The 14,498-nt window shown below is 42.0% G+C and overlaps 1 protein-coding gene across 1 annotated transcript in view; it reads left to right on the plus strand.

Annotated features, from left to right (window-relative positions):
* The window catches only part of T265_10942 (hypothetical protein), a gene marked incomplete at both ends in the record, with an annotated part of 69,237 nt that overhangs the window by 33,204 nt on the left and 21,535 nt on the right, over positions 1 to 14,498 (plus strand). Inside the window, 10 exons of the mRNA XM_009177460.1 lie at positions 492 to 589; positions 1,337 to 1,418; positions 2,224 to 2,303; positions 3,428 to 3,503; positions 4,693 to 4,825; positions 5,595 to 5,716; positions 7,659 to 7,748; positions 8,835 to 8,912; positions 10,034 to 10,159; positions 10,313 to 10,579. Coding sequence (XP_009175724.1) covers positions 492 to 589; positions 1,337 to 1,418; positions 2,224 to 2,303; positions 3,428 to 3,503; positions 4,693 to 4,825; positions 5,595 to 5,716; positions 7,659 to 7,748; positions 8,835 to 8,912; positions 10,034 to 10,159; positions 10,313 to 10,579 — 1,152 coding nt within the window. The remainder of the gene's footprint in view (positions 1 to 491; positions 590 to 1,336; positions 1,419 to 2,223; positions 2,304 to 3,427; positions 3,504 to 4,692; positions 4,826 to 5,594; positions 5,717 to 7,658; positions 7,749 to 8,834; positions 8,913 to 10,033; positions 10,160 to 10,312; positions 10,580 to 14,498) is intronic.

Here is a 14,498-nt window from a genome sequence, read left to right on the forward strand (position 1 = left end):
TTGAGAATGATTTTGAAAATGTTACACATGATGAGCGCGTCTGTATCCATTCTTAAGATTTAATGGGTAATAATCTGTTACCAGCGAGTTTCGCCACAGACTATCTATTTATCTAGTACACAAGCGATCGAGAGATTCGGATTCAAAGTCAAGGGATACCAAGGTTGTACAGCTCCGGTACACACTCACGCTTGAATGTGACTATTTATCTAGTACACAAGCGATCGAGAGATTCGGATTCAAAGTCAAGGGATACCAAGGTTGTACAGCTCCGGTACACAGGATCTCACGCTTGACTGAATGCGGAACACAAGGCCTTTCGGACTAGAATCATGCTCCTTGTTCTCGGAATAATGCATCCCAATACTGTTGGGATAACTGATAATCCACCAAGTACGGATTATCCTACACACCCTGATTATCTACCTTATCCTCCATTCCTCCCTCTGCCCGTTTTCCTTAATTCCCGTGTCATTTGTGTTCTTATCAAGGCTGACGTTTTCCATGCGTATCAAATCGTGCGTAAAAACAACGTTCCAGCGGAGAATATAATTACCTTCGCCTATGACGATATTGCAAACAATCCCAGGTAAATATCACGTATAAATTCTCTTCTACGATGACAACTAAAATTTTCAAAACGCGTTTCTTTGTTTGACTTTAAAACATCTCATTGTTGAGTCATAATTCTCCTAGATCTGAATCGTGAATAAACTTTGGGTGCAGATTATTATGAGCTTGTGTGCGTCACGTGATAAGTATGATCAATTTTCTCTTCGTTCGTGACTTTTCATGACTGGAAGCGCCACGGATACAATCAGCACAATCGATGGTTTGCGGCGAATATTAAGCAAACAGTCTAGTTAGCTTAACATTCTGTAATACACTCGACTGTCAGTACAAGTTTGAAGAAACCTACTGAAGACATAGAATGTTTCATCTCGCCTGCAGGTTCTAAAAATCGTAAGCCTTTCATTGCCCGATCGAAATTCATTTAAGGGCACTGGGTGAGGAGATGCTCATAAACTCCACTACTGGTGGTGTTTCAATGTAAAGTTGCCTAAGAGAATTACGTTCTCACACCACATTTGCCACTTTGTTTGTTGTGCACCCTATTGGAAATATTGTAAGATACCTAACTTATTTCTGCCTCATGGATTATTTGTTAATAAGATGTGGAACATAGGGTTCAAAAATCGTCGTGAAAATTTATCCCAAGACAAGCCCGGAACCAAATTTAAACAAAATTTGTTAGCCCTTCGTTTTTTTTTCTTTCCGATCTACATGTTAGTTTCTCTCAAGAAACCCACTGCCACTTTACATTCTTTCATTCCAGAAATCCGTTTAAAGGCAAAGTGTTCCATGACTACACGCACGAAGATATTTACCAGGGTGTGGAAATTGACTATCGTGGAAAAGTAAGTGCCAGTGTCGGTGCAAATGAATTTCTGTATCAGGTTACCGTGGAACACACCGCGTATCAAAACAGAATACAAACCGTAGGACAAACTAATCATTTTTACTATATTACAGAATGGTAAATGTACTTGAACGAACACTAGTCATAAGATCATAGAGAACTCTCAGGCAGCCCATGACCGGTTTTAACATTCTGCTTTTGGCCTATCAAGTAGGCTAGCGTTCTTGTCAAAAGAACCACCAAAAGAGCACAGCGACCATCAGTGCACGAAACGTTTTCTCCGCGGAATTATCCTGTGATGTCTCAAATGATGCACCAACCAAACCAAGCAGCTGTTCCAGGACAGCAAATTAAGCTAGAGAATATCGCAAATGAGACCGTTCACTGTGATTCAGTTGAGTGCCGATGAGTGGTACTCAGTTCAATATTGCGGCTGGTTGTACTCCTTAGCTACTGAGGTAGACGAGGGCTACTTTTAATGCTTCCAGGTAGCCCGTGTTCAACTCAACTGCGAACACTGGGCTTGGAAACAGGCCAACTATCGAATTCTTCAGTTTTCATCATACAGCGACTATCGTGGAAATAATATAGGTGCAGATGGTGAGCAGATTCTAGATCGAGGCTGAAAGTGGATGGTTACTGGAACAGCGACTATCGTGGAAATAATATAGGTGAAGATGGTGAGCAGATTCTAGATCGAGGTTATCTATTAGGCTGAAAGTGGATGGTTACTGGGAATAAAATGAGTGTGGAGAACATTATTGTCACAGGAATAATTGGTCAAGCATGTTCATTCGTTTTAGGATGTCACACGAGATAACTTCGTGAAAGTTTTGAAAGGCGACGAGAAACTTGCAGCGAATAAGAAGAAGGTGCTGAAAAGGTGAGTTTGCGCGGAAGTGGATATTGTTGATGCACTTGCAGAACACAACTAGAAATCTAGTGTTCCAGGTCAGACTTCTGGGATTGACGAAATGTGTGTTTAGTAAGTAACTTGATACATTGTCTGTTTAAGTAAAGCTCCTCGAAGTCAGCCAAAATATTAGCCTTACTTTGAGCTAAACCCGTTTTTTTCAATTTAGACTATGCGTTATTAGTATATCATAGGCATAGATCAGGTATACACTGTCTGGATTCGCAATGGCAGCGCAATCCGTAATCACCCACTTTTGTCCGCGTTTTCTGAGTAAACAATGCTTCCGTGGGGAGGCCCTGGGATGGATGATTAAATATATATTCTCAGCTCCCGCACGCCCATTTGAGTTGAAATGTTTTAAGAACATTGATTAATAAACCTTCTTCAAGAGCTTCATGCTAGTTTGTGGTCTGCTGTCATTCTGATTCTCACTTCCGGAAACTCTGTGCCCTGTGTTCTGTTTGGTCACCATTCAAAGGCAGCAGTCTAGTAACTGTTCGTATAGGTCCTATTCCGCTTTTTCGCCAGTCCTGACGATAGCTTGTAGGGAGTAGTTCCCGCATTCGCCCTCCCAAAGTACTCTGCTTTAAATACATGCTCATGTAAAAACATATTGCCTCTAGGATATTTCGGTTAAAAATGTAGGGTTGGCTCTCGTTGTTTAAAATATTTCCCTTGGTAGGGTAGATATTTTCATGCGCGGATATAACCATGCTAGTAAGATAATGATTTCGAAAGAGCTGAGGGTAATCTTTCCAATGGCACAACGATAAAAGTAACTGAAGTATAAAACTGCCTCCAATCACCTACATGCATTCAAAACCATAGGAGCTACTATACCACTTGATGTGACAATAAGCAAGCACAAGTCCAAAAATCGATTTTTCATTCCCGCATTCATGTGGCCTTCCAAAAAGCAGAGCATTCAAAGTAAGTTTGACAACCGATTATATCCAGTAGCGTGGACAAATTTGTATTCTGACCTGCGTGTTCACTATCTTCATAGTTCTGCGGTATTTTTGGTTGCGCTTTGGTTGCGCCGCCCAAGAACTCCTCTTCAAGACCAACTTAAACTTTCTGCCCACTTACAGTGGTCCTGATGACAACGTGTTCATCTTCTACTCTGGGCATGGCTTGGTTTCCAGTATGTCCTTGTTGGCAGAAGAGGTAAGTTTAGTGAAGTTTGGTAGCCATTGTAGTTTTTCAATGGAATCTAAATGAAGGACGTCTAGGCCTCGTCTAGGTGCTTTAAATGTTGGATTCAATATTTCATCTCACTAAGATCAGGTCGCTTAACTCACATGATTTCGGGCCGATCCATTTAGAATTCTGAGCATACGTAGTTACCATAAACGAAGAAGCTAGTCGTATACGTTCACCCCTGACGAAATCGTCAGCTAAAGTTTTCCTGTCAAATCAAAATACCCCATTTTATCTTTAAAGAAACTGTTCAAATCATTAATATTACAAAGAAGTTTTCGTATTTCTGTATGGGAAACCAATCTGTGTGGAAAACCCGGGAAGCAATGTACAGTGGTTCCATCCTCATTGGGATCCATCAGCGGTGCGCATAGTAGCTGCAATATTAAACCGTTCGGCCAGGGGCAGCCTAATGACAGACTGATTTGTCCGCGATTGATCAGGACAAAACGTCACGCATTCTTCAATCAAGGGATTCACACCATTCATGACTGACTGGTAGAGTGACAAATTCTCAAATGAAAAAAATCTATCCGTCGTGTAAATCAGTTCTCCCTTTGGACTACTTACAGTCTGAAAGTGTTCAGTTTTGATTCGGGCTAAAATACTCTCCAAAGACTGGGAAGTGGGATAAATGTTTACAGCCGGCGGTGAAATAGACATTCGGAGTGACATGAAAATCAGTCGTTCAAAGTGGCCATTCATTTTTCTGAATTTGTGACTTCCAGTTTATTTACTCTAATAGTGGTCCTTGCGCGCTCTTTTCAAGGGAGGTTTACAGAACTGTCAACGGTACAGCTGACCAACACTGCAGGAGACATACTGGCACTCATATACCGGGGTACGTAAGCACATTTAACATGGTACTCAGCAGTGACTCCAGCATGACAAGGCAAAACGCATTCAACCGTTGTCCTTCATTTGGTTCTGTTAAACAGTATTTCCAGAAAAATCAATAGTCGTTCAGCTCGAACACCCATTCGGTGCGTACCTTTTATTCCACCTAATGAAGTACGAGGGCGGAGACTCGGATAGCTTGCCAAAACCCAGAGGGGAACAGTGGAAATGCTGAGGTTGGGTTCGAAATACTTAGTTCATGCTTTTATCCCTGCACCATCGCCATCTCAAGAGAATTTTCGTTCTTGTGTTGCGACAGCTGCATGCAGTGGAGTTGAACGATATCCTCGCCCATATTCATTCAAAAAAAAAGTACAACAAATTGGTACTGTACATGGCGGCTTGCTTCGCTGGATCTATGTTCCGAGATATTCTTCCTCCAAATATGGGAAGTAAGTCGCGTAAATTTTCGGCTGGCTGTCTTGAGGATCCTGAGTAATAGCCCTCAGAATGTCCTTCACATATGGCTAAAATGCTGTACTTGCCAATACAAAAAAACAAAGTTCAAAGCGCAGTTCACCGTTGTCTTCTTTGTGATCCTTGTAAGGAAGTACTTTCTGCGTCTATTCAACAAGCGTTCAGCCGGAGATCACACAACATTCAGCCTCAAATGATTGTTATCGCTCTTGCTGATGAATTATGGCATATCGGTGGAGGAAATCATTGTGTAACCCGTATAATACCTGTGATGTTTTTGGTGTCCCTGTCCAGCAGCTGGATACCATCTTCGTAGATTGTGAATGGATCATGTCTATTTTATAAAATTTACATTTCAACCCATCAAACAACAGGTTAGATGCTTGCATATAATAAAAAATACTGAATATACATTCACATTCTGATTTTATTTTTATGAGGGGACCCAACCGAACCTAGCGAATTGTCTCGTTCATGAGAGTGTTCCGCCACTCTGTCCAGTTTGGGTTCAAGAAAGAATTAAATTATATGGAAAGTCGAGGTCTTCGCCTCCGTGTTTCGCCGCAAGAGGCGTGAAACCCATAAAATCTGAAAAGGAGTTGTCAGAGGCCTCCTGAGAAGTGGGTCAGTTCCAGATCTCATGCAGATTCATAATTCCTGCGAGTCACGGAATGAGTTTGCCAATAATTTGCTTCACTATTTTACGCATATTTGATGGTGATCTATATGATCTTTTGTCTGCAGTCTACGTGACAACAGCATCCAAGGAAGATGAACTATCCTGGTCTATTTTTTGTGAGGACAAGGATTTTGATATTTGTCTAGCGAGCGAATACGCGTACGTTTGGATCAGAGATTCGGAATACGTAAGTATTAGCAAATCTGATGCACATTAGCCCATCACTTGTGGATGGATAATCCTGTGGTAGTCAGGAGCAAGTGGTGGACCAGTTGGTACTGTAGAACACTTATTTGTTTAGCTCTAATGTGTTAGCTATAGTGTCTTAGTAAATATAAATTTTTGGATAAGGGTGGGGCCAGTTATTTTCTGGAGTCTGCAAGTACTAATGGCATTTGTGACCACTCAGGACAAAGTTTTGTTTTGGCTTCTGGAACTCGTTTTTTATGCGTCGAGCAGATGTATTTTTCTCATCTTTTCACCCACCCGTCTTGCACGTGGATGCTTACGCCTATCAAGCTATCATTTTGCTAAGGAAAATTTCGCAGTTTGTCGCTTACTCGGCAACGTAGTCTTTAACCGCTTTGCCAAATTGAACTTGTCCACTCATCCCAAAATTCAACCTCCAAGAAAAGATCGGACATATGGTGTCACAAATTTCGATGTATCAGCTCCGATTTAGTTTAAATTGAATCGAGCCGGGCAAACGTTCTTATTTGGCCTGAAACCTACTCAGCAGTAAATTCTTTCAATGCTACGGTGCGCTCGCAAATGCCTACTCACTACTTCCACAAACATCACGAACAGCTTCATCACCAATTTGGGTTTGAAGCGTGAACAAGATTTTCGTGAATTTAGCAATCACGACCGCCCGGTGGCCCCAAAATAAGGAGAGCATTATTTTGATATCTAAGCTTCCTCACTGTCCTCCCGATCACGCAAACCTCTAACTATGCAGAGGTATGAAGAGGTATGCACAGGTGTATGAAGGAGTCTATCGAAAGTCTGGGTGCCGACAGTGTACCTCGCTCCCTTAGACGGAGACTGTCTGATTGTCACTGTGTTTGGGTATTTTTTTAGAAATTGTGCACTTGAATTAATGTTAGTAGAGTTCTTGTTGTCATTTTCGATTCAGATCGCATGAGTGAGTGTCTAGGGCTGCAGGAGCATCGGAATTATTATGGTAGTCCAGCACCAAGTTTTTCCCCATCCATTTTAATTATTCTCTTTGGAATAGGACTATAAATGAATTTCGAATGCCCGAAGGGAATCGTCCGTGTTGAATACGGAAGCTGATAAGGGTGGCGTGGGTGATCATGTTGACGATAATGGGAACAATGGATCTCAAGAACGCCATCGTCTCGATAAATCTGTCGAAACGAAGTTTGTCGGATAGATATTAACTCGGGTTTTGGGTCATCATCACTCGAGTTTTCATTTTTCTCACATGTCCCGATTGATCACAATTGAATGATATTTAATTACTACCCTAGCGGATGACACTTTTTTTTCAAAATATGCATCCAGCATGCCAACACAAGTTGCCCGTGCCATGCAGTACGCATGTTCCGTTACTAACTGCCCACCCTGAATTGTCATAAACATGGGGATGAACATAATTTGACATGACAAAAGGGAATTTAGGATTCTATGAAAATTTTGAATACTGTTAGTGATTTTCGCCTTTCCCAGTTGGGTCAACTTGACCCTCCTAGTGTTTGGCTGGAGACACCGAATTATATGACAACCCAGCGTTTTCATCGGCGTCCATGCTGTTTCATGCTGTTTCCATTCCTGTTCCAATATCCTTCCTTTTTCTACTACAAATAAATTGGAATGCGTTTACGGCAGTGGAGCATCCGTATATTCCTCTGCTATTGCTCTCGATGTTGATGATGGTGGTGGTGGTGATCATTACCATAAAGCGTCAAATCTCTAAGAAGTGTCATCCTGCATCATCGGAGTGCTTACTAATTTACCAGTAATATGTGTCGTCCCATAACTCGGGTGTCTTCATTCGAGTGATATTTTCCCGGTTTTGCCTACATAGAATCAATCTTTAAATTGCGTAAGCGTATCCGCATACTTCACGTAGCCTCCCTCTCTAATTATTCCTCCCTCGCGCGCAGCATGACTTGAAAACGCGTACACTGGATCAACAGTACGAGGAGGTAAAAAAAAAGACAGCATATAGTCACGTGATGAAGTACGGTGAGATGGTGAGTCACATGCTGGCACGGAGAAATTCAGTTGGAAAAACCAAACTGTTATGAAAATGAGATGACACTTGCATTCCGTTATCTTTCAAATGTGGCGGTCAATTTCGAAAATAGATCATTGGCATTTGTTGTTCCATGGACGAAGTTCAGCAAGCTTGCTCGTCCAGGTATTTAGATATCCAAGCCTAGCCTGTCTTTTTCCGGATAACCAAACAATGGCGTTGGTACTTTATGGTACATACGCTGCTGTGCAATGGCACAAATGGAAGTCAAATCATCATGAATCAACCACAAGTAACTCGGAGGTAGAATGCATTGACACGGTGACTGAAACTTACACCTGAAACGTTACCAATCAAGGAACCAGTCAATACGTGGTCAGGTGATGTTGTTTTCCGTGGTGGAGCGATGAGTGAGGTTTTGTGCTGCCTAAATGAAAGCCTATCACAATGCAGCTCAGTCCCTTGTGGCAGAGCATTTGTCGGTTCTCTTCTTCTTCTGACTCCCAATACAGAGGAAACACCTCTTAAGTGCTTCCCGTTTTTTCAGCATAGATTGTCTTCATTGAGGGGCAAAATAACCATTCGAATAAAAAGTTCTGCTGGACATCAATAATTGGCAGTATAAAACAACATGGGTACAGACGATCGATAGAAGCACGTCTGGGACTCGTCGTGATGCGATTCAATTTTAAAATATACTATGTGACGACGCCGTTAGTGAACTATCCAGCTGCGTTACGTGATTCAGACATATGCTCAACCAAGCGTACATTCGAAATACTCATCGACACATGGGATGCTGCGCTTCGGTCCGATTTGCTGAAAATTAGTCAATGTAGTTTTGCGCTTCGTCATGGACCGGAACGAGCTAACTTAGGTGATAAAACTTGTGATTCAGGGGACATCAAAGTTATACACTGACGTTTGCGAAACGGCTTCGGAATTACTGTTCATTGATCAATCGGAATTTTTAACATGAGCAAGTTAGTACTAAGGTTTAAAGCCCCGTTTGCATGTTGTATGGAACAGGATACCATCTCGGTTGATAATACGCTGTTAGACGTCTCTTTGTTGTTTATTTCAGGCGATAGGAAGTCTCCCAGTTGGAAAATTCCAAGGACATTTTGATCTTTATATGCACCGGAATGACGGGACACTACCAGTATGTGCTCAACGTCATGTTCGATATTTGTTCAAAGAAGCAGGTGACCACTATACACCAATGACACTTGAGAGGCAGAAACGCCTACAATCCCATTCAATATCGCCAAAGAGTGATAATTTAAGACTGACTCAATAACCTTAATTAAACTTTTTCTTATAATGGAAACAACAATTACTGCGGCCAACAACGTTCATCCGAGAAAACATGTGGTCCGCTACCAGATAGATAGATAGATAGATAGATTAGATAGATAGATAGATAGATAGATTAGATAGATAGATAGATAGATAGATTAGATAGATAGATAGATAGATAGATTAGATAGATAGATAGATAGATAGATTAGATAGATAGATAGATAGATAGATTAGATAGATAGATAGATAGATAGATTAGATAGATAGATAGATAGATAGATTAGATAGATAGATAGATAGATAGATTAGATAGATAGATAGATAGATAGATTAGATTGATAGATAGATAGATAGATAGATAGATGAATAAATGAGTAGATGAAAAGTTGGATAAAAAAATTTACAGACAGACAAACAGACAAACGGACAGATGCATGAATAGTGATCAATCTACGTAAATACAGCGGAGCAAGCGAATCGTAAATCAAACACATGGAGCGTCTGATGATTACATGTAGCATGGTCAGTGATAATCCAGCTGATGTGAAATGCCTATCACTCCAAATTCAAGCGTTTCACCGATTGAAATTACTCGTGGAATTCGTGTTATACCCTCCGACCTAACATGGCATTTACCACTGACCAATATCAACTGCGGAAACAAAGTGCTAACTGTTTCTGGAACAAGGCGTTGTCTCATCAAGAATATTGTTTGGATGTGTTGACGGCATAAAACAACACACGATAGCTGAGATCCCGTTTCAAATGTTTAGCGAAATACATAAAACGTTTAGTGATGTTCTACTTCCCCAACATTACGTACAGGCGACTGAATTTCCTGGACGATTTGCGTAACCCTACCAACCGAGTAGTGGCAGTTTCATCTTAATAGTGAGTTGTCTGGGAAGACAATTCTTCCAGTCAGCAATGTTAGAGCTCCTGTTTATGGTAAATATCCCCAATTGTTTTTTTTGGTTTCAGGCGAATGCTGTAGATAGAAAACCCTCTTTGGAGGCGCACTTGTTCTCAAAGTCCCGACGGGTTATGGAGGCCACAACGGACCAAGATCACCAAACCGCTTGGCGGAAGCTGCGCCGTGCAATTCAGGTTCGCATTTTGTTTTTATTATTCCACTGATCGCAAAGTACAAACTGAAAGCGCGACAAATGTTGACTTTAGGCAAGACTCGAGTTGTGTAGTAGAGAATAGGTGTTGCGAATGCATGGGAGAAAATAAACCGTAATCAGTTCTGTATTTTAGCGGTCGTTTCATGGTGCTACCCAAAAATCCAACGTGGTTCGTTTTGATGTGCTAGAAGCCTACTATAGTCTACCTATACTACCCCATAACCACTCTTCCCGCTTGCTTCAGCTTGGCCATATCGTCAAGGAAACGTTTCGCGACATCGTCAGGGACGTGAAGTCCCACCATAAGCCAAATCTGAAGGGCTTGTCCAAAAGGGATGAGCTCATGTGTTTTCAGGCAGTATTAGATCAATTCCGGACGCACTGCTTCACAATTCAGCAGGTAAGTTGACCTCCTGATGTACGGAAACAGGGGATTGCATAAATTATTGGCAAATGCATTCACCCCTGGCGTCACGTATCCCGAGCCTCAGTCCCAAACCTACATTCAGATAAACCGTTAGCAAACGGCCTTTATGGAAGGAACTTTCGGGGCAAACCCGGTACATACTTCACTAGTATATTCGTTCTGTTCTTGAAATTAAACCTAATCCTTCAACCTCGTGTTCATTAGTTCAACAGTTTGTGGGATATTCCTGGAGCGAATTAATGTCTAAATTCGTTATCAGCTCAAATCAGTTCAGTTCAGTTCAGATCATTTCAGTTCTGTTTTCAGCTCAGTTCAGCTCAGTTTAGTTGATTTCATTTCATTTCAGTTCAGTTGAGTTAAGTCCATGTCAGCTCAGTTCAATTCACTTCAATTCAGTTCAGTTAAGTTAATTTCAGTTCAGTTCAGTTGAGCTATGTTCAGTTTTTTAGCTCCTCTGGCGAACCACGTTGGCGTTCCTGGAAAGGTGGAACCCCCTGATTGTAAGCGACACGGGTCAATCTTGATGACGGGGTTCCTTGTTAAAGAATGATCCGCGACTTTAATGCCGCTAAGGAATATAGTGAAGCAAGATTTGACAAGGAATTGGGGCTAAAGTTGTTGTTTGAACAACACTTACGGATCAAATTGGCGCTCATCCAACAGAATCCTGGGACCATCGGTGCGGCAAACCAGTAGAAGGACAAGTCCAGTATGGTACCCATAACTAAATAACTCGGATCAGTTCATATGAATCCCGTTGCTTCACTTTCACTCTGTGTCGTGGTGAGATTGTTTTGGCAACCATTTTAAAGGTCTGTTGACTCTGGTTATTCTCTATACGCCGGTAAAAATCCCGCCCTTTTAATCTACGTGACCAGCAATGTTTCAGAAATATGTTCGATTTTACCTGGAAGTACTTTGCGTGATAGGAAACGGATGCCCGCTTCTGGCAATGTTGTACTTACCAGGGTCCGACCCTCTGGACTGACGGTACTGTGCACTTTTACAGGTTTTCGTAAATGAGTAATTCTGTGAGTAATTTCGGTATTTAAAATTGATCGAGGACAAACACGGAGCAACACACTTCATCAACGTAACATCTCTCCGAGGGGTATATCATATGACTACTGATTCCAAAAATCGTTCAATGTCTTCAATAACGGCATCCCAGCATTGTTTGTTCTCTCCGCTTATGAAGCCCTTTATATGTGGTATAACATTTGCCTTTCTCAAACTACCGAAGGTCTATTGAAGGAACTTGCTTTTGGTGAGCTGCTACCCATTCTCCATATCCGGAACAATTGATCGCATAAATATCTGAACTAACCATCGGTGAATCACGTGTTGTCTTCGTTCACAGTTCACTCTTACAAAACGGTAATTGGGAACATGAGAGAATCTGAGTTAGTACTGCCTTGGTGTGGGCGTTCGTGGAACCAAAAAAACATTTTGTTCAGAGAATGCCCGATGAAAAGCATAGGCGTTCTACTCGTTCGTCTAATTTAATAAGGTTTGATCTAATGCCGCTGGATGTTCAGCCGAAAAAGACACAAACAGTTCCCTGAACGAATGACTAACTTTTATAACTTCAGTGGACTATCAATAAAACAAACCAGTGCAATTTTGGTCTCAAATAGAACATGATTTTGAAGGAAACTCTGGAATGGCGACTGCCTGATGCGTCACAAAATGGGCAAAACAGGATACAGCTTTACTACGAATTTTGAATCCTAGATTTCACAGATTTTCACTCATCCGTTCCTTAACTGAAACATTTTGCATGGTCTCAGCTAGCATCGTTAGAGTTTATATCAAAGTGCTTAGAAATAACTAGAATTCAGATATGCTGAAACTCACCAACCAATCACTGACCCATCATCCGCTTGACAGCCGGTGTGCCCCACTGACCATCTTCCCGACTATTAAGCATAATGACCACTTTCTCTAAAATCCTTAATTCGGTTGGTGGACTTTAGAATCAATCATGCGTGAACTCACTTTCATGCGTCAACGCAATTTCGTGATCGGTTGAAGGCATTCTTAGTGATTATTACAAACTCGTGCTCGACCTGTGGGATCCTTTCGTTTGAAAGCATTCTTAGTGATTATTTCAAACCCGTGCTCGACATGTGAGATGCTCAGTCATTCCAACCGTTGTGAACCTTCAGTTTTCCTAACAGAGATCCTGTTATCTGTCTTCAGGTCCCCGAGGGAGCCCAGCACGCAACTCAGTTATTGGCGCTATGCAAAGCCGGATGCGTGGCTGAAACCCTCATTGGTTCTGTCTACAACGTCTGTTCCTAACGGACACGCGTCGCGTTTTATGAGTTTGCGAAAATAAAATGAAGTGCTGCTGGTCACTATTGTGTTTCGCCATCGTCACCGAACATGGGTTGTGTGGTTCCATCAAGCTAGGCATCCAGAAATCGGATTGTGTTTCGCCATCGTCACCGAACATGGTTTGTGTGGTTCCATCAAGCTAGCCATACATAAATCGTTCGGTTACGAAACCGAAAGCATTCAGGCCAAACCGTTCGAATTCTCAGGCATTGGGAACGCATTAAGACGCCTCCACAAATCTGACGCACTGTTTCATGATAGATGCACAGTACGAACAAAAATAAGCCAGGTGGCCGGCCCAGGGAGAACAGTTTTTGTGTCGTCTGTCGACTCAAACGCACTGCTCAAATTTCAATGTTCAATGTTTCAGTGGTTTAAAAGTTCGTCGGATACTTAGCTGAGGTTGACTAGTTGGCGGCAGTTGGTGTACCTGCGGGTGCCTGTGGGCGTAAAATTTACGACGGCCCCGCGCTATTTGAAGGGCCATTTGTGTCATTAACCCAGGCTCACTGATGTCGTTTAGTGAACACCTTTCACCACTTGGTCAATATGATGTTATTGTATCATATCCACCAACTGGCTGATGCGCGTGTTGCGGGACGTAACCGTCACCAGGCCATATGAATCTCGTCTAGAATCATTATCCATTTACCAGAAGGAGATTTGGATACAACCGATGCGCAGTACCGCATACAAATCGGCACAACGGAGAGACCGATCACCATGGGATGTAGAATAGATGCTTAGCAACTGACCAGTAAAACGCCGTGCGACACAAAGGGCCGATTGACCACATGGTTGATACACAACTCAATCTGTATGACTTTTGATGAGATGACCTGCTACCAATAAGAATGCGGAAAGGCCTTGAGCAACTCGTTAAAAATCTTACGTTTCTGGGTTACATTAGATTGGCGTAAAATGTGATGCTCAAGTGAAACAATTTTGATAGGAAATCCCAGAAGAATCAACGCCACAGGGCAGATGCGGTGTGACAGTTGGTTCACACGTTCCACGGATGTCTATCTTTAGACTAACGTACCAAATACATTCCGTGCTGGACAGTCATTCTAAGTTTTACTAGAGCTGTCAACCCACAGACTGCGAAGGAATGAAATGTAGACTGCAGTATACAAACAATCCTACACTGCAGTGAACTAGGTGAAGTTTGAAGCTGGGTGATGGCGGTCCACTGCATAACACCAGCACGGAATTCGACGTCATTCGCTAAATTATAAAGAGTGAAGGAATTGGCAATAAGCAAGCCAAGACTCATGGAATTCCCGGTCCGTTTACTTTTCGTGTTGTGACTTTATATGAGCAGCAGTTGCACCATTTCCTTTGGTCGCAGTGAATGTGTTTCACCCGCGCAATCCACTGACACTTTAGGCATTCAAAACATCGGAGGTTGGGCATCCAGCCAACACACCAACTGAGACGACAATCAAAATACTTCGGTTACACAGAAATAACGTATGATTAAAGCAGATTTTCGCCACCCTCTGGTGGAACACTTAAACGATGCCTCGCTTTTGTGTAAATGTTGGAGTGT

This window comes from Opisthorchis viverrini, assembly GCF_000715545.1.
Source record: "Opisthorchis viverrini unplaced genomic scaffold opera_v5_425, whole genome shotgun sequence".
NCBI lineage: Eukaryota > Metazoa > Platyhelminthes > Trematoda > Opisthorchiida > Opisthorchiidae > Opisthorchis > Opisthorchis viverrini.